Here is a 20,228-nt window from a genome sequence, read left to right on the forward strand (position 1 = left end):
TAAGGATATAGGCTTAGAAATAGGATCCAGCTTAATTTATTCAAGGACTAGAAATAAGTGTAGTCTGCTTGAAGCAAGGCTGAGTTGATAGGAAGCAAGGTCTCAGAGCCCAAGGCCAGATTCAGTAGGGGCCTCTGAAAGGGCAGGATAAGGACTGAGGCTTTGCTAGGAGTGACATAGAAAGCCTGCTATTGAGAGGTCAACATTGAAGATTCCACAAAGGATGTGGCAAACCCACTGGTTTGATCTTATCTACAAGTACATAAAGACCTCGGATTGTGTTCACAACCCTAGACTGGGCACCGGATAAATTTACGTAAGCTGGAAAAAAAGCAAGCAAGCCTACTCTCACTTAGGAATTGTATTCAGACTACACACAACCAGGATGCAAATAACAAAGACTTAAAAGGATGACATTTTGAGCATTACACTGATTCTCAGATACTATTTACTGTGAGACACACGGTATTTTATATATCACCAAGAAAGAAAAAAAGTGCTGCCAAAATAATCATAAACTGTCATTCAAATATTTCAGCAATGTTGAAATCTGAAGAGATGTACCTCTTAGAGTTGATAAAATACAGTAGTTTTCCCTCACATGTAACAATAGACCCAGAGGTGATCAGTTTCTTTTCTTTTCGTTTTTATCCTTTCAATTGGATTAGTTACAAGATGGCTATTTACCTATAGTAATTACATCTTTATTTTTAGAAAGAAGAAAAAGGAAGAGGTAAATGCTTTTTAATTTTCCATACTAATTTAGGTATTACTTCGTTAAGTCTCCCCTAAAAAAATATCATGGGATTTTTATTGGTGTTTCATTAGATGCATAAATCAACTTGGAGAGAACTTCTGCATATTAGTCTCATTTATATTTCATAAAAATAATATATGTATGAAATACACTTTTATCTGCATAGAAAAATTCTCAAATTTTTCCAGGGAATAGAACTTGGTGTGATTGTCATGGGAAGAGAGAGGGGCTTTCACATTTCATGTCATTCTTTTTTCTATATCTTTTTAAAAAACTCACAAATATATATGTATTAGTTTTATAATAATGTAACCAGCAAATTTCAAAGGAGTGTGCATTACCCTAGGGTACAGGAATTAGAAGGGGATCAATTTCTACATCCTCAAATTTCATATGCATTTTAAAAATTGATCTGCCAAATAACATACTTACTGTGGAGGAATCAAGCTGGTTCTCTCCTTCCATCTTTCCCTTCTCATGCCTTTTGCACTTACAAAAGGAAAGCATATCTTTTACCCATCCTGAATCTCATCTGGATGTATTGCCCTGCAGTGTAAAATCCTCAGGGCACCAGAGAGACAATTCCAAACACTGCTGTCAATGGTGAACAAACTGTTCTAACAAATGAAAGGGATCAAATTCTTTTGCAACTCAGATGATTTCCATTTCTTTGCTTCCAATAAAATTGAAGGAAAACCCAGTGGAGTTGTAGCTGACAAATCATGAGAAATAATTTTGTAGATAAAACACCTTGTGTATTTTTTACCCTTATATTTCCAAAAGAATTCAAAGACTTGAGCGATATTGGCAAAACAAATATCCATCCTGATTTACCCATTTATATGAAGGAGATTTCTGTATGCTAACATTTAACCAAACAAAAAAGAGGAAGAGAATGGATGCTGAATCATGTCTCATTCTAGCAATAAGCAATGTTTATCCACAGATACATCCACTATTTTTTTCAAAATAGCTCTACTAATCCTCTTTACTGCCAATAAACTTTTATTTTAATAATAACCTATAAAATCTTTTGTAATATATTTACAATGCATCGATCTATCATATTGTAATCTATTTGTCAAGATAAAATAGAAAAATTTTAAACACCACCACCTTACAGCCTTATGATAACAGGAACATTTAGAGAGCATTTAAATACACATTTATACAATTTTGCTGCAGAATAACATGGCAGAACAAACTATAAAATAGCTTCAAGTGCAAAAATATATATTATTGAGACAAAATTCTGTTGGAAGAATAGAGTGGAATTAAGAACTCAGGGAGAAAAGGGAAAATATACAACTTGCAACTATTGGTTATAAATTTTTAAGACAGATGATGGTGGCTTTCAAATCCCTAAGGTATTTACGTTCCACTGGATTCATGTAAAATAGTGATGTAAGAGTTTTATTTTTGAATGTTAGCACTTGTCAGAAATTACATGTTTGCAGCCAATTGACATTTATGATGCAAAATTTAAGATGTCAACCTAAAAATGTATGTAGGTGAACAGCATTTTTCAAATATTTTTAGAGAGCATTTAATACAAACCAACAGTTTTATATAAACATACAAAATATGTATATGAGGAATTGTAATTTACTCTTTTGCCACCTTGTGGTCAGAGCTGTATTTAGCACTCAGATGCAAGGGGGATTGTGAGGAGCTGTTTCTCCTAAGATCAGCCTCTTTTGCCAGAAATTGTCATGTCTTTGTGAGATGCAGACCGTGACATTTGCCCAAGACTGAATCCAGACTCAAACACTAAGCATCTCAAGATCACTTCCACATGTGATTCAAAACAAAAGCAACGTGCAATCAGGAAATGAATGTAAGGAAGTACAACTAATTTGTGATTTTCCCATAGGGACTCTTCGAAGAATCAAACGTTATAGTGATTCTGATATATAATGTTTTTATATGTATTTTTGGTTTGGGTGTCTCTTCTCTGCTAGTGACCTAGAAAAACACTTCCTTAGTGTGCTTTTTGGGGAAATCAGCCACAATTCTGGCCCTGGGGTAAATGTCTTTGTTTCACTGTTGTTTCTGCAGCACCTCATACCACCTGGCTGTGGGTGGGTGCTGAATAAACATCTGTTGAATGAATGGTGGCAGAGTCCTCCACTTCCAGAACACGCTGGCCTGAGCAGAGTCCAGGTGGACTGTATGCTTCTATGGGAAGTTGATCAGTAAGGCAACCAGATAACCATGGCTAGTCTTCAATGGGAGACAGTCCCTGGTATACAGAGATCATTAGGTCTCTTCATTGTCTGTTACTCTGTGAAGATGGGATGAGAGTAACCCTTCCCCTGCCTCCTACTCTCCATGACCCTAGTCACTTTTAGTAGCAGCAGCATTCCTTCAGCGGGTATGATAGTTGCAGTTCCTCTGGTTGCAGGCCACAAAGGGCAAGTATTTATTGGAAGGATGTTGGGGTGTTTCAAGGAATTAAAGGCAGAACTGATGTAGGAAGGGCAGGCACCTGGGCAGCCCTCAGCTGGGTGGGAACTAGGCATCCTCCTTAAGGGTTCCTGATTCATAAAGATTTCCTCCTGCTGCTAACCCTAGGCGTCCTTCCCTTTCCCCTTCCTGGAGGGAAAGCCAGGTGAATGGTGACATCCTGTGCTGACCAGAGAGAACTTTGCTGGAGTATATAACCAAGCAGCATTGCCCCACAAGCCTGCCAAGGTGCACTTGGCCACAGCCGGCCACCACCAGGACCAGGCTCTTCTTAGAACACGGCCTGCCCTTTGGCTCAATGTGCTGATGCCTGCCTTGTGCTGCACTCCCTGGGACCAGCAAATGCATCTGGCTTCCCCATACCCCCAGCCATGCTCAAGACCTGAGCTGCTGGTTCTGGCCTCATTTCTCATGGACTCCAAGGTGCTTCTGCCCAGTGCCAACAGCCTCTCAGCACAAGGGTTATCAGAGGCCCTTCAGATCGTTGCACGATCCCCCTCTCTCCATTAGCAGCTCCACAGGCTTCCTCTGCACTCCCACCTGCTGCCTGCCCTGGGCTTCCACTAGAGATTAAGGATCTCTGGACTGCATCTGTAGTTTAGGCCCTTCTCTGAGCAGGAGAGGTGCCAGTTGGAGAGATGGCCTTGTGGTGCCTTGCCCCACTGGCCTTGGATGGAAGAGCTGAGTTCTGCCCCTGGGATGCTCAGCATCTACTGGGCAGAAAGCCAGTTGCCAAACCCTCATCCCACCCTTGGCCTTGGGAGGCTGCCTGAGGAGGAGGCAAGGAGCTAGTCTAGACTCCGCAGAACACTGATAAGATGGGAAAGGGGAGGTGCTACTTCAGATTCAGCGGCCTTGGACTCGCCGCCGCTCCGGATCTGGGGTCCAGGCCTGCCCCCAAATGGAGCTGGAGCTTCAACCTTTGCAGGAAGAGAAGGACCTGAGTGGGAGGGGTGACTGGGACACACTGGGGGCAGGCTCAGTCATCGGAATGATGGCTGTCACGGCTTTTGCCTGTACTCCCTAGGACCCCCTCGTGAGGGGACATGACACAGCCTCAGAAACATTTCTGGTTTTGGCAACCTTTCGGGCCCCTGGCCCCGCAGTGCTGGGGGAAGCCTGCTTGGACCTAGGGAAGGACGAGGAGAGGGGAGGAGACGACGATGGGGGTCAGAGCAGCGATTGGAGCTGAGAACTGGAAGCGCCTTAAAGAGACTGCGCGGTCCCCGCCCCCCTTCCCGCCAGCCTCAATGAATTAGAGCTGTGTTTCCCAAACTTGCCTGATCATAAGCAGCCTCTCGGGCCCTAGTTAGAGATACAGGTTCCGGAGCACCTCCCTTCCAGAGACTGATTCTGTAGGCCTGCGGGTGGAGCCGAGGAATCTGTAATTTCAACATGCTCCCCACGTGATTCTCGTGAACAAGCAAGTTTGGAAAATATTGAATTAAAGGAAACGGGGCCTGGCTGCAGAAGCGGCCTCCGCTAGGGGGCTTCGGCGGGAGGATTCCCGGGGGCGTCGCCTGCTTCCGCCGCCGCCTCCTTCAGTGAAAGTCCCTTTTGGGTCCAGCTGCCACAGCCACCACGCTCTCTCAGGCCGGGCGGGGGACACCCCAGGTCTGCGTGGCCCCCGCGCCGCCACGCCCAGTGGCCGCCAGAGCCCTGCGAGCAGGGGGAGGAGCCGCCGCCAGTGGAGGCGGAGGAGGTAGAGGAGGCGGAGACGGCAGAGACGGCGGAGAAGGCGGAGAGGAAGGTGGAGGCGGAGGCGAAGGTGGAGGGGAAGGTGGAGGCGGCGGGGAAGGTGGAGGCGGCCGGGAAGGTGGACGCCACCGACAAGGTGGAGACGGCCGGGAAGGTGGAGACGGCCGAGGGTCCGGGCCGCCGGACTGAGCTCAAGCTGGAGCCCGAGCCTGAACCCGAGCCGGTACGGGAGGCGGAGCAGGAGCCGAAGGGGGAGCCGAAGCCGGAGCTGGAGGATGAGAATCCAACGCGGAGCGGCGGTGGCGGCAGCAGCGACGAGGTTCCTCCCCCCACCCTTCCCTCCGACCCGCCGCGGCCCCCCGATCCCTCTCCGCGTCGCAGTCGTGCTGCGCGCCGCCGACCCCGGCCCCGGCCCCAGACCCGGCTCCGTACCCCGCCGCAGCCTAGGCCACGGCCCCCGCCCCGGCCCCGGCCCCGTCGCGGCCCTGGGGGCGGATGCTTGGATGTGGATTTTGCCGTGGGGCCACCAGGTTGTTCCCACGTGAACAGCTTTAAGGTGGGAGAGAACTGGAGGCAGGAACTGCGGGTCATTTACCAGTGCTTCGTGTGGTGTGGAACCCCAGAGACTAGGAAAAGCAAGGCAAAGTCGTGCATCTGCCATGTGTGTGGCACCCATTTGAACAGACTCCACTCTTGCCTTTCCTGTGTCTTCTTTGGCTGCTTCACAGAGAAACACATTCATGAGCACGCCGAGACAAAACAACACAACTTAGCGGTAGACCTTTATTATGGAGGTATATACTGCTTTATGTGTAAGGACTATGTGTATGACAAAGACATTGAGCAAATTGCCAAAGAAGAGCAAGGAGAAGCCTTGAAATTACAAGCCTCCACCTCAACAGAGGTTTCTCACCAGCAGTGTTCAGTCCCAGGTCTTGGTGAGAAATATCCAACCTGGGAAACAACCAAACCGGAGTTAGAACTGCTGGGGCACAACCCGCGGCGGAGAAGAATCACGTCCAGCTTCACCATCGGCTTAAGAGGACTAATCAATCTCGGCAACACGTGCTTTATGAACTGCATCGTCCAGGCCCTGACCCACACTCCCATCCTGAGAGATTTCTTCCTCTCCGACAGGCACCGATGTGAAATGCCAAGTCCTGAGTTGTGTCTGGTCTGTGAGATGTCTTCGCTGTTTCGGGAGTTGTATTCTGGAAACCCGTCTCCTCACGTTCCCTATAAGTTACTGCACCTGGTGTGGATACATGCTCGCCACTTAGCAGGGTACAGGCAACAGGATGCCCACGAGTTCCTCATTGCGGCATTAGATGTCCTGCACAGGCACTGCAAAGGTGATGATGTAGGGAAGGCAGCCAATAATCCCAACCACTGTAACTGCATCATAGACCAAATCTTCACAGGTGGCCTGCAGTCTGATGTCACCTGTCAAGCCTGCCATGGGGTCTCCACCACCATAGACCCATGCTGGGACATCAGTTTGGACTTACCTGGCTCTTGCACCTCCTTCTGGCCTATGAGTCCAGGGAGGGACAGCAGTGTGAATGGGGAAAGCCACATACCAGGCATCACCACCCTCACAGACTGCTTGAGAAGGTTTACGAGGCCAGAGCACTTAGGAAGCAGTGCCAAAATCAAATGTGGCAGTTGCCAAAGCTACCAGGAATCAACCAAACAGCTCACGATGAATAAATTACCAGTTGTTGCCTGTTTTCATTTCAAACGGTTTGAACACTCAGCCAAACAGAGGCGCAAGATCACTACATACATTTCCTTTCCTCTGGAGCTGGATATGACACCGTTTATGGCCTCAAGTAAAGAGAGCAGAATGAATGGACAGTTGCAGCTGCCAACTAATAGTGGAAACAACGAGAATAAGTATTCCTTGTTTGCTGTGGTTAATCACCAAGGAACCTTGGAGAGTGGCCACTACACCAGCTTCATCCGGCACCACAAGGACCAGTGGTTCAAATGTGATGATGCTGTCATCACCAAGGCCAGTATTAAGGATGTGCTGGACAGTGAAGGGTATTTACTGTTCTATCACAAACAGGTCCTGGAACATGAGTCAGAAAAAGTGAAAGAAATGAATACACAAGCCTACTGAAGCGACACACCGACTACCTGTAATGGAAGATGACGACAACCGTACTACAACTGGCATCGAGATTTAAGGACCTACTTGACCATGGCCCATGGGCCTGACAGAGTAAGAATTGAACAGTACCCAGTGTCCAAAAAGGTCCTGATGGAAGAGAAATAGAAGGGGAGGGAGAAGAGGCTCTAGTCGAGGCAGTAACTTAAAGGAAAATTAAATGGCAGGAGTGCTCTGGGTGGGGAAGGCAGGAGCAGGGAAATCGTGACACTGGTACATATCCTATATTCCTCCAAAAGGTTGTGTGGGAAGATGTGGGGGGGTGGGGGGTGGTGTGGGGGGGGTGTGTGCCCTTGTAACCGTAAAACATCTTTCTCCATGGGTGTTTCAGCTTCAATTGACCAATCACATAACAGTTATACATTTGGGGGGAAAAAGAAAAGTTTATAAAAAATGTAGCCCATTGCGTACATGGGTATGAAAGCAGAAAAGCGGAGGAGGCAGGGATATCATTGACAAACACCTTTGCCAGTTTCTTTGTATTCGTGATTTTTTTGTGCTATTAAATGCAGTATTAAAAAAAGAAAAGCCCATACGGGCTAGTGAAAGGAGAAGAAATAAGGGGGCTTGCATAAGGGGAGCAGCCGCTCCAAAAGTAGAGAAGACAAGAGAAATGCTGTAAGATAAGCTATCAACACAGACAGGCCTCAGCTGACAGTGTAGTGTGTGAGTGTTTAAAAAAAAAAAGCTGTATGATATACTTGAGCAAATCAATGAACCTCTTTGCGATTGTTTTCTCATCTGTAAAGTGCAGATAATTCCTACCTTAAAGGGTTGTTGTTAAAGATTAAATGATATAAAATGTGTCAAAGTATAAAGTAAAAGGCTTGGAACTTTGTAGGGACTCAGTAAACGTTTGTTGGATCCAAATCTGAAACTTCTTTGGACTGGGCCCACAATACATCAGAGGTGAAGGTCAGTCCCACTTGAGACCCATGGAAAGAAGGGACCTGTGTCACTTGCAATCACACTTGCGCGTGCACACACACACACACACACACACACACACACACATAGAATTTTAAGAACTCTCCCCAACACTGACTGCTTGGAGCCATGACACAATGGACTCTACTGCTGTCTCTGTGCACAGGGCATGACAGTTGATGTCAAGCCCATTATTGGAGAGGGGAGAACAACTGTTCCCCAAAGGTAATTTTTCTGTTCAGCTGAAGGACAATCATGTTGTTTTCATGACTCGGCACCCCAGTGATTGGATTCTCATGGCTAGAATGCTATCAGACTGCCACACAAAGGTATTTGGTGGTCTTTGCTTTCTAAAAGCAATATGGGTATAGCTGCCACATTTACCCACAGGCATAGATCAGGAGAAAGACTGTTTTCCAAAGCTCACTGATCCATCAGCCCACGGATGTTGATAGAGTGGCTTGTTGGTCCCTTCCCTGATCCTGACAGAGAGCAGAGCAGCCTGCAGAGAGCTAAGCTGAAACAGATGGGATGAGCTCAGGATGGGGGAAGCAGCACGAGTCCTCCTCTCCTCAGCATCAGGTACAAAAGTAACTATTCCCTAGAAAATCCTGGAAGAGAATTAAATTCATCAGATCCACTGGCTTTGGTAAAAGGGTGGGTTCCTCACAGCTTCCTGAGCTTACTTTATGATCAACTCATTTGAAAATACAGGTTTATTCATGTGGTTGTAAGCACACCTGCAATGAGCTCATAGGCTTTTTAAGGGAAGGGGTTGTGTCTCTTGTACACTGGCTGCATCCTCACCCCCTGGAACTGTTCCTGACACATAGTAAGTAAGTACTCAAAACATTTACTGAGTGGATGGATGGATGAACAAACTAATATATCATCCTTTCATAACCAATATTTCTTTAACACTCAGGGCCCATAATCCTCAGGACACAATGTGTAACATTATTTTTCGTGCCTTGTAGGATGGGAGAGATCAAGAGATGGGTGCTTTGGGTGCCAATTGGCAACTTCAGACTAGGTGTCTGGCTACCTTTTGGGATGTGTCTGGAAGCCCTACCTGGGAACAAAGCCATGTCCTCATTCTTCATGTCTGCCACAGGGAGAGTTCAGTCAGGCATCTGCCATCAGATCCTGACTGCACAGAAACTATCCTTTGAACATTTTTATTTGAAAATAAATTCAAACTTAAGGTACAAAAATAAAAGAAAATAGTATAACAAACATCTGCATATGCTTTATCCAGCTTTACCTATTAACATTTTACCTGATTTGCTTTATCATTTGCACATGTGCATTCTTTCATAAATGTGTTTGAACTGTGTGAGAATAAATTACATCCATCATGGCCCTTCGTGCTGCAATATATCAGAGGCCATTTCCTAACAATAGGCAAATCCCCTCTATCACCACAGTATAGCATCAGAAAAATTAGCATCGATATGATGCTTTTATCAAATCTACCCTTCATGCTCCAATTTTGTCTTTTTGTCCCAGAAATGTCCTTTATAGTGTTTCTTCCCCCTATTATAGGATCTGGGGTAGGGTGAGGTATTGCATCTAGTTGTCATGTCTCTTTTGCTTCCTTTAATCAGGAACATTTCCACAACCTTTGTCTTGTATGCGTTCACATTTTTAATAGAATGTTCCTCATTGGGGTTTGTCTGATCTAGACGCTGTCTTTTAAATACCCTGCACCCCAGGAATAGTTCTAAAAGGAACTCACAAATGAGTGGCATTAGACTGCTGACGCTGACCTCCCTGTCACTGCTGGTGGAAGGCACAGACCACCAGAGGGAGCAGCTGTGCCTGGCACTTCCTGACTGGACCTCACACCTCTATCTAGAAAACACCATTGTGCCTCAGCAACAGGGGCGTCATTCAAACCCAGCCCTATGCCCCTATCAGTCACCAAACCCTAAATTGAACCAGCAATCCAGGAGCTGCTTTCAGATCACGCCACCATGGGACCAAGGACAACATGTATTCAGCAGGTATGTGTTAATTTGAACTGAGATTCAGGCTTGTTTGAGCATGGCTGGTCCATGGCTGGGCATTTCCATGGTTGTGGATTTTATGGGGCTCTGGAGGTAGCCCCTGGTGGGTACAGCAGTGGTGGCCAAGGGGGTGGAGGAGGGAAGGGATAACCACTTAAGTAGCTTTATGGGCAGAATACACAAACATGGGGCACAAAACAAGAAAGAATATGAAAAATGGTAAAAAAAAAAAAACAGCAAAACAACAGATTGATTTGTGAGCTACTGGAAACTTTCAGACACAAATGGGTCATTTTACACTTGGGCTGGAGTTCCTGTGTGAGCAGATAGGGGGAAAAGCCAGTAAAATTTAAGCTAATTTCTTAACCCTATTTATATCTATAATCTGGTAAAGCAAAGAGACTCAGTTGTATATAGATTTATGATCTGGGCCCAGAAGGACACAGGTAAAAGATGGCTGCTCACAAGTGAGGGCCTTAACCACACACAACACTCAAAATAAGGAACCAAGAATTGGGTTACTTCTTGGTCACCCCTTACACATCCATCCTACAGTTTTTTGGCCTAACCTAATTGGAAATCCAGTATCTTGCCACTGTCCATTTTTTTAGAATAGCCAGATACTAAAACTGACTCACCTCTTCACTCACAGGGGATCCTGGTCAGGGGTGCCATCAACCAAAAGATCTTTTCCAATCAGTAAATGGGGTTGTCTCTACACAATTCATTGTCACAATGTAGTACACCCTGTGCTGGAAATCCCTGTTTGCTCATAATATATATTTCATACCCAGAAGTGAAGGTCCACATCCTCACAATATGTAGCCCAGCACTCAATGGTAATGTGTCATTACACGAGTACTTCTTCTCTTGCAGGTGACTCAGTGCTATTCTTAAATTTTTGTACTGAAGTGTATTAAGCACACAAGAAAAGTGCACATGTCATATATATTCCAATGAATTTCTACAAAATGAACATATTCCTGTAAATAGCGTCCACAAGAAACAATATTACTGGTAACTCAAAGGCTCTTATGCTGACTTCTTTCACTATAGGTCAGTGTTGCCTGTCTTTATACCTCCTATAAATGCAATTGGTGTGTACTCTATGTCTGGCTTGTTTTGCTCCATATAATTTTATGAGCTTATGACCTCAAATCTTTTTGTCAAGGAAAACTAGGAGGAACTTCATTATTTCCATCTAATAAACTGAGAATAGGAATCCCAACTCCTTTCAGTGATTTCTGACACATGAAGCCATTTCAAAGGAATCAAGGCCATGGCAAAATTGGTCCTTGAGAATGTCTATAATCTCACTCAGGTATGAGAGAATGGTGGATGGAAAACAGGCTTCCAGAGATGTTTGGGTTAATTTAGATGCTCAGAAATATTAATTGTGGGAAACACTCTAGCCTTTTTTCAAATACCTCCTGAATGGAATATTCTATTCTAGTAAGTTATCCAACTAACAAGCATCAGAGTCACATGGAAAGCTTGTTAACACACCAATTACTGGATCCTGTCCCCAGTATTTCTGGTGCAGCAGATTCTGAGATGGAGGCTTGAGAATTTGCATTTCTGACACATTTCCAGGTGATGTCCATATTTCTGGTTCTGGGACCACTCTTTGAGAACCACTGATCTAATCTATCTCCTTTCACATTTGTTGGAGTCTAAGCAGTGTATGAAGATGCCCCAGGGAGACCCTTAGCACCTTAGGAAGCAAGGGGGAGGATAAAACAGCGAGGATCAGAATGTTCAACCCTATTTCAACCAGAGCAGTATCTCATCTTGCTTGCTTTTTATTTCCCTGTAATATTTGAAGAAAGGGTTCTGCTACTAAAATATTTAAATATTAAAAATCACTGTGCTAAGAAATTTTAAATCCCAGAGAAATGACATACTACATGGCTACATGACATAATCCAACATTTTATAGAGGCCTGGCCTCATATATGCCTATAGTCTAAATACTCCTAGTTCTTTCAAATTTAAAGAGGTGTGTATTTATGAAGATGGAAGTGATAAGGAAAAGTGCTTAATTATAAGGGTGCAAAATCTTGTGTGTAAAATATGGTTTCTTCTGGCAACACACCATATATTAAGATGATATGAATAGTGCCTCCCCCACTCTAAAACATATTAATATGAGATGAACTATAATAAAATTTTAAAAGTATAACTAAGTTTCAAAAAAAGGAAATGTCTAGAAAAACAAAAATAAAGCTTAATGTCAGTGACATTGTTATGTCCCATATGGTAATGGTTACAGATATCAGACCCAAGGGACCAGGTGCTTGGTGTTGGTAGTCTAATACCCACAGCCTCAGGTCCATCAGAGGCAGAGAAACTTGAAATCTCAGTGTAAAACCTTTAGTAGCTTCACTTGGCCATTAGGAGGGGTTGGGAAAGTAAGTATTGACAGGGTTCATGCTCTCTTTCAAGCCACCAGGAGAAATAAAAACCCCAGGCCTATGTCATATGTGGACTGGGGCATCTAAATTTACCCTATTATGTGTTATAGGAATAGCATGCTGAAAAAATGATTCTGAGGTTGGATAACTGAAAAACCTCCAAAACTTCTGCAATAGTAAATTGCAATTTTTACAATTCATGGTACATGGAACCCTATACCAGAAAAAGAAATTATCTGCTGAAGATACTCTCAAGAACAAGCAACAATAAAAATACAGCCCTTGCAAAGAAATTATACACCCAGAAGAAGAGTCACCAATTGGCACAAGAATTAGTGCCCCTAAGAAATACTGGTGAGAAAAATCACCACTCTTTGAGAGTGAAATAAGAACATTTACAGAAAAACAAAACTAATAAATTTTTTTGCAATAATAGACTCTCATTAAAACAACTGAGGGCTGGGTTTGTGGCTCAGTGGTAGAGTTCTTGCCTAGCATGCAAGAACTAGCAAGGGTGTGTGGTTCAATCCTCAGCATCACATAAAAATAAAGAAGATAAAGGCATTGTGTCCATCTACAACAAAAAAATATATTTAAAAAATAACAACTGAAAGATACACTTCAGGAAGAAGGAAATGAAAAGCAGAGATAAGGGGTAGATAGGAGGCAAGGAATAGTGAACAAAAATTGTAAATGTGGGGAAATATAAGCATTAAGTATATAAAACAACAATAGCTGGGACTGCACAGGATGTTGAGGCAGGAGAATCATTTAGGCCCATCTTACACAAAAACGAAAAACCAAAATAATAATAGTATTGAAAAATAAGAGAGTATTAAAAAACAGACACTAAAAACACTGGAGTACAAAACATGACAGATATCAGGGGATTATTAATATTTTAAGCAGTCTAAGGTTCTAAGACTGTTTGTGAAGATGATGAGGATATTGCCTGAATTTAGGCCTTTTAAGTCAAGTGTGAATGTTTCAACATTTAAGAATATGAACTTCTAGCTTACAACAATGGCAGATTTGGTTATTTGATTTAACTATCCCAAAAATGCTGGATAAAATCTTTCTGAACTATTTTAAAAGCACTGAAGGGCTCAGAGGACAGAAAGAAACTTGCAGACCAATTTTTGGGTGAAAGATTGTGAACGAGCTGGGTGCAATGGTGCATGCCTGTAATGCCAACAGCTCTGGAAGCTGGGGTAGGAGGATCTTGAGTTCAAAGCCAGCCTCAGTAACTGCACGAAGGGGCTACACTACTCAGTGAGACCCTGTCTCTAAATAAAATACAAAATAGGTCTGGGGGTGTGGCTCAGTAGTCAAATGCTCCTGAGGTCAATCTCCAATACCAAAAAAATATATTGTAAACAGGGAAACAGAATATTGGAGCACCAAAGCCAATTTGCTCTGGGGGCATTTGCTTATATTGCCCAACTGAGCTTTGATTCAATGGCCTCAGAGGGGTAGAGGGAGAGAAGTCAGGCTCAGGACCTTCCCCATGTTATGGAGAGTCCCTAAAGGCCTATAACTGCAGCATAAGGGCCAACCAGACTAACCTTGACCCTGTTCCTGACAATTCTAGAAAACTGTACAGGAAGTGGCCTTGCCATTAAATAGAGCTCTCTTGCTAAAAGGAAAGGGCAAAAGGGGGTATGTGTGTAGATAAATCACTCCCTGAGAAGGCCACACTCTAGCCCTCAGACAGATTTATTTCTCTTCTATCCCCCTTCTATCAGTGAACTTCAAGTCACAGACTTGGTTTTTGGTAGTTCCCACACAGGAAGTATTCCAGGATGCTTGGTAAAAACAAACACAAATCCTCTAGAGAAGAATATATCCATCCCAGGCCTCAGAAAACCCCCCCAGAATAAACTTTCATGGGCAAAGACCTGAAAGCAGGCAGTTGCACAAAGAAACAAGGCAACTTGAGTTAGAAACAGGAAAGGAAAAAACAAACAACAGAATCAGGTTCATCGGACTTCAGATTGTAGAATTACTACATACATATTTTCTTATTTTTAAATATTATATGATTTAATTCTGCATTTAAAACTTGTACATACATACTATAGATATGTTTTATATTCATGGGAAAATCTAGTCCATGTAATAATTATCCTAGTTCTTTGTAGGAAGCTGCACACATAATTTAAATTAATTGTGTGTAGGGCTGGGGATGTGGCTCAAGTGGTAGCGCACTCGCCTGGCATGCGCAGGGCACTGCGTTCGATCCTCAGCCCCACATAAAATAAAATAAAGATGTTGTGTCCACCGAAAACTGAAAGATAAATATTTAAAAATTCTATCTCTCTCTTCTCTCTCTCTCTCTTTAAAAAAAATTAATTGTGTGTACCATGCTGAAAGAAAATTTTAAGGGCTGGGGCTGTAGGTCAGTGGTAGAGTGCTTGCCTTCCACACATGAGGCACTGGGATCGATTCTCAGCACTACATAAAAATAAATATTGTGTCTATCTACAACTAAAATAATTAAAAAAGAAAAATTTAAAATATCTGCAAGCAAGAGGAACCTATAAAAAGCAACATAGCACATCGGGGGAAAAGAACTTGCATAAGTGAAAAATGGTAACTCAGTGAATGTATCTGGAAGAGATGTGGACATTAAGTGAAGAGTTAATGAAGTACAAGGTAAAGCTGAGGAAATGGTCCAGAAATAGAAAATACAGGACAGAATGAAGAGATGTGGAAATTATAATGGGAAAATCTAGCATACATTTGAATACAGCCTGAGAGAGAATATGAATGTGAACATTAAAGGGATAAAGCATGTGTGAGGCTCTGGTTTCAATCCTCAGCACCACATAAAAAGAAAAATAAATATTTAGCCACAGATGGGAAAAAAGGCAATATTTGAAGAGATAATGGCTGAGAACTTTCTTAGACTTAATGAAGGAATTCAATACATACATTCAAGATGCCCATGTAGTATAAATAAAAAAAGTCTAGGGCTGGGGTTGTACCACAGTGGTAGAACACTTGCCTAGCATGTGTGAGGCACTGGGTTCAATATTCAGCACTACATATAAATAAATAAAATAAAGGTTCATCAACCACTAAAAATATATTTTAAAAATACAAGTCTACACACAGACACTGTAGGAAAACAGAGGGAAAGAGAAAATGGAGCTAAAGAAAGATGATAGCTCATTTTATGGGAACAATAATTAGAGTGACTTTTTACCAATCAGAAGATAGGGGCATGATCTTCAATTTGCTAATCACTAACTTTGCTTTCTATATTCAGCGAAATATTTTAAAATAATGAAAGTGAAATATAGACATTTTGAGAAAATATTGAGTTAGTTCTTCACTAGCTGATCCTCACCAAATAAATTTAAGAGAAGGTATCATAAGTGAAAAGGAGAAGGAAAAATTATCCCAGGTGAAAGGTCTGCAGCAGGTGAAAGAATGAAAAATAAAAAATGATGTTAAGCACTTGAATAAATGTAAATAAACACTGCAATGTAAAACAATCATAATCTTTGCTAATGGGATTTGAAAAAGCAATCTAGATTTGAAACACCAGGCAACAATAACAATGAGTTCTTAATTCATGTATAATCTTGAATAACAGGAAAAAGATTCCTTTTTCCAAATTTTAGACTTTAAAAAAAATTATTTTTAGTTGTTGATAGACCTTTATTTTTATTTATTTATTTTTATGTGGTGCTGAGAATCAAACCCAGTGCCTCATGCATGCTAGGCAAGAGCTCTGCCACTGAGCCACAATCCCAGCCCCAGATTTTAGACTTTTGTAAGTTAATTATGCATGTCATTTTTGAGTGCATGACTTTCTTACACACTAGTTGAAGGGGACAATGGAATGAACATAAAAAGAATATATAACCTCTAAGCCACAGATGAGAAAAAAAAAGAGTGGGGAACTCCCATCCATAAAATTGAAGATAGGAAAGGAGAGGAAAAAGTTAAGAAGAATTGAAAAATTAGGGTAAACAGCATAAATTAAAATGAATCAAATCCAAATACAATAATACAATGATAACAACACGTGCACATGGTTTAAAATCTCTAGAATGTCAGGTTGGATTATGAAAAGAAAACCCAGCTATGTGTTCTTCAAAAGAAACTTTTTTAAAAACATAAGGTCACAGGTTAGCAGTATTATGGTATGAGATAAAGTATCCAATAAAGGCCTAACTGAAAGAAAGCTGTTATAACTCTGCTTAGACCATACAAAATAGATTATGGGTATAAGAACAAAATAATTGAAATAATTATTCAGTAGAAATATAAAAAATTCTTAATTTTATATTTACAAATTTTATAACATGACTTCAAAATATATATGGCAAAATGGTTAGAATTACAAGGAGGAGAAACTGACAAATCTATAATCATGGTGGAAGATTTTGACATACCTTCCTTACAGACTGTTAGATTACTTTTGTTACACAAAAGTCAGTAATAACATAGGTCATAACAGCATAGTTATCTAGCTTAATCTAATGGACACACATGTACACTCATCTCTATGCATCTAAGAGTTAATAATATATTATCTTTTCAAGCACACTTGGGATATTGACCACATTCTATGCTATGAAGCAAGTTTCAGCAAATACCACAGAATTAGTTTAATTCAGACCCTGATCACAATGCAATTAGAAATCAAAAGCAATACAATAACAAAAACTCTTAAAAAGCTGTTTGGAATGTTTAAAACACCCACATGACTCATAGGTTGAAGGAAAATCATAACATAAATTACAAAGTCTTTAGAACTGAGCAATGATAATACAGATAGCAGAGCTTGTAAAATAGAGCTAAAACAGAACTTAGATATATCCTTAAATACTTTTTATTAGAAAAATAAGGCCAAAATTTAATCATGTCATTCATTTAGTTAAAGAAGCTAGACAATAAACAACAAATGAGCCTAATGAGAGCAGAAGAAAAATCATAATCTATGTGAGGCCACAAATTGTTGGAATAGAAAACAAGGTGGCAATGGAGAAGATCAGTGAAACCAAAACTTGGTTCTTTGCAAAGACAAACCTCTAGTAAGACTGGACAAGAATACAAAAGGGAATTCACAAGTGAATAATATTAAGAATCAATAGAGGACTGGGGCTGGGGCTCAGTGGGAGAACACTTGCCTAGCATGTGTGAGGCACTGGTTTCAATCCTCAGTACCACATAAAAAGAAAAATAAATGAAAATAATGGTATTGTGTCCATCTACAACTAAAAAAAGAGATGAATATAGGGGGAAAACACAGATATAATAGAGATTTTTAACTTGCATAAGTGAAAAATGGTAAGTGAATGCATAAGTGAAAAATGGTAACTCAGTGAATGTATCTGGAAGAGATGTGGACATTAAGTGAAGAGTTAATGAAGTACAAGGTAAAGCTGAGGAAATGATCCAGAAATAGAAAATACAGGACAGAATGAAGAGATGTGGAAATTATAATGGGAAAATCTAGCATACATTTGAATACAGCCTGAGAGAGAATATGAATGTGAACATTAAAGGGATAAAGCATGTGTGAGGCTCTGGTTTCAATCCTCAGCACCACATAAAAAGAAAAATAAATGAAAATAATGGTATTGTGTCCATCTACAACTAAAAAAAGAGATGAATATAGGGGGAAAACACAGATATAATAGAGATTTTTAAATAATTTTAAAATACTATAGACGACTTTCTACCAATAAATGTAAAATTGTAGATAAAACAACCTTTTAAAAAACAATTTTACAAATCTTAAGAAGAAATAGAAAGCTTGAAAGACATAAATATTTAAAAACACTAAATCAGTAGTTTAAAATATACTCTTCCCTAGAAATAACAAACCAAGATTTCTAGCAGGATAACCACTAGATCTACCTGATATATACTATTACAGGAAATATAAAAAGAGGAAACATTTGCACGTCATTTCATGCAGCTGGAATATATTCATTATGTCAAAACCAGATAAAAATGGCACAAGAATACTTTTTTAACCATCCTCATAAATCTAGGTACTAAAATTCTAAAAATACTAGCAAACTGAATTAGCAATATAAATTAAAAAGTGATATGAAGGAATGGATAGGTGGATCATATAGTGGTTTGGTTCTTTTACTAATCTTCTGTGAACTCCCCATACTGCTTTACCAAAGTGGTTGTACTAACAACAATGTGTGAGTGAATCTTTTTCCCCACATCCTTACCAGCATTTACACATATATGCATATACCACAGTGAATTCTGCTATCTATATCTATTTATCAATAGCACCAACTCAAAAAACAATAAATGAAGAAATGGAAGAGCTGTAGAGTAGAGGAAGTTGGGATAATAAGTAAGTACTGGGAAATAAAATGGATCAAATTATATTCCATGCATGTATATTTATGTAAAAATGAACTCCAAATATTATGTATAACTAAAGTGTACTAATAAAAACATTTTTTAAAAAGCTACATCATGGGGCTCAGGTTGTGGCTCAGCAGTAGTACACTTGGCTGGCATGTGTGAGGCACTGAGTTCAATTCTCGCATGGCACATAAATAAATAAAATAAAGGTCTATCAACAACTGAAGAAACATCTTTAAGAAAGCTATATCATGACCTAATTTTATTTAGCTCATTAATTTATTAATCTTATTTATCCTTCACTAGTAATTTTGACAAATGCTAGAAACTGAGTGTGGACTAGCATGAGACTTAGAAAACCTAGCCACTATAATCATAGCAGGCCCGCATTTTTTAATGCTTTCCCTCCATTAACCTTACCAAATTCTCTTGGTGAGGATCTCAGAGAAGTCTCCTTGTGGATCTGGCAGGAAGAGTAGCTATTGTGTAACCCCAGACACTTCACAATAGAATTCCAGCTATGGGTTAGGGAAGGCTTTACCACAGAACAGTACAGAAACTTTATCCCACATTTCTGTATTTCCACCCCACTCCTAGCTTCCTGTATCACCTGAGGGAGGAAAAATTCAGGGGTCATGAGGGAGCAGGCTTAATGGAAAGTGAATGGAATTACAGCAGTCAGGAAAGGTCGTAGGGAGGGCAGTGAAACTCTTGGAGGAGGAACAGAAACTTTTGGGTGGGCCACAATCCCCAGGGCCAAGTCCCACCTGATGACCAAGACATTATAAGAAGATTATAGACTGATTCCCTTCTCCCACATTGTACCCCGCACCAAAACCTCCAGTACAGCAAGAATTCACTGGTAAAATAGCTGTAAAATAGATTCTGAGTACAAATAAAAACGTCAAAGCTATGAAGGGAAACAAAAGAAGGACATTAGAGGATTTCAGTGCCTCTAGCATTTAGAGCTATAGCAAACATTAAACACACTCCATACCTAGTTATTATTATCTACCTACCTCTCTTTCTCTCCTTTGGTTCTGTTTCTATGAAGATCTCTAATACAAAGGTGAAAGAAATATTTGAAGCCATAAGGACCAAAACAATTCTAAAATTTGTGACACACAGCAAATCACATATTCAGCGAACACTAAGATGAACACCACACCAAATCCAATATACCTGGGCCTATCCGAACTTCAGAGAATCAAAGACAGAGAAAGTCTTGAAGGAAGCCAAAGAAAAGAGATGGATGAAAAACTGACTTAGTAGTCCCAAGAAAGCTAAATGCTAAAAGGGCAGTGGTGCAAGTAAAGAGACAATTGATACCATGTGCTTCTCAAAAAAGCTCAGAATCTGATGTCAAAAGCTCAGAGCTTCTGGAAATAGGAGTGATGGTGGCATTAAAAATAGGAGGTTTGGTTGAAAATTTG

General features: G+C 41.1%; 2 protein-coding genes across 3 annotated transcripts in view; one reads left to right on the top strand and one right to left on the bottom strand.

The window, feature by feature from the left end:
- LOC144371758 (uncharacterized) overlaps positions 1 to 5,663 on the bottom strand; it is a 28,942-nt gene extending 23,279 nt beyond the window's left edge. Inside the window, exon 1 of one of the 2 annotated variants that reach the window (XM_078034864.1) lies at positions 1,190 to 5,663. In XM_078034864.1, the coding sequence (XP_077890990.1) occupies positions 4,668 to 5,663 (996 nt within the window). In that variant the 3' untranslated portion in view covers positions 1,190 to 4,667. The remainder of the gene's footprint in view (positions 1 to 1,189) is intronic. The other variant, XM_078034865.1, reaches the window with a different exon arrangement.
- Positions 5,664 to 5,729: 66 nt separating this feature from the next.
- Usp27x (ubiquitin specific peptidase 27 X-linked) lies at positions 5,730 to 7,964 on the top strand. Its single transcript, XM_005338700.5, has one exon. It carries the CDS (start codon positions 5,730 to 5,732, stop codon positions 7,044 to 7,046), a length of 1,317 nt encoding a protein of 438 aa, XP_005338757.3. The 3' UTR covers positions 7,047 to 7,964.
- Positions 7,965 to 20,228: the final 12,264 nt, after the last annotated feature.

This window comes from Ictidomys tridecemlineatus, chromosome X (assembly GCF_052094955.1).
Source record: "Ictidomys tridecemlineatus isolate mIctTri1 chromosome X, mIctTri1.hap1, whole genome shotgun sequence".
NCBI lineage: Eukaryota > Metazoa > Chordata > Mammalia > Rodentia > Sciuridae > Ictidomys > Ictidomys tridecemlineatus.

What these genes read in the sequence shown, in the direction of transcription:
- Usp27x (XM_005338700.5), top strand. Translation starts at nt 5,730, where the DNA reads ATGTGTAAGGACTATGTGTATGACAAAGACATTGAGCAAATTGCCAAA.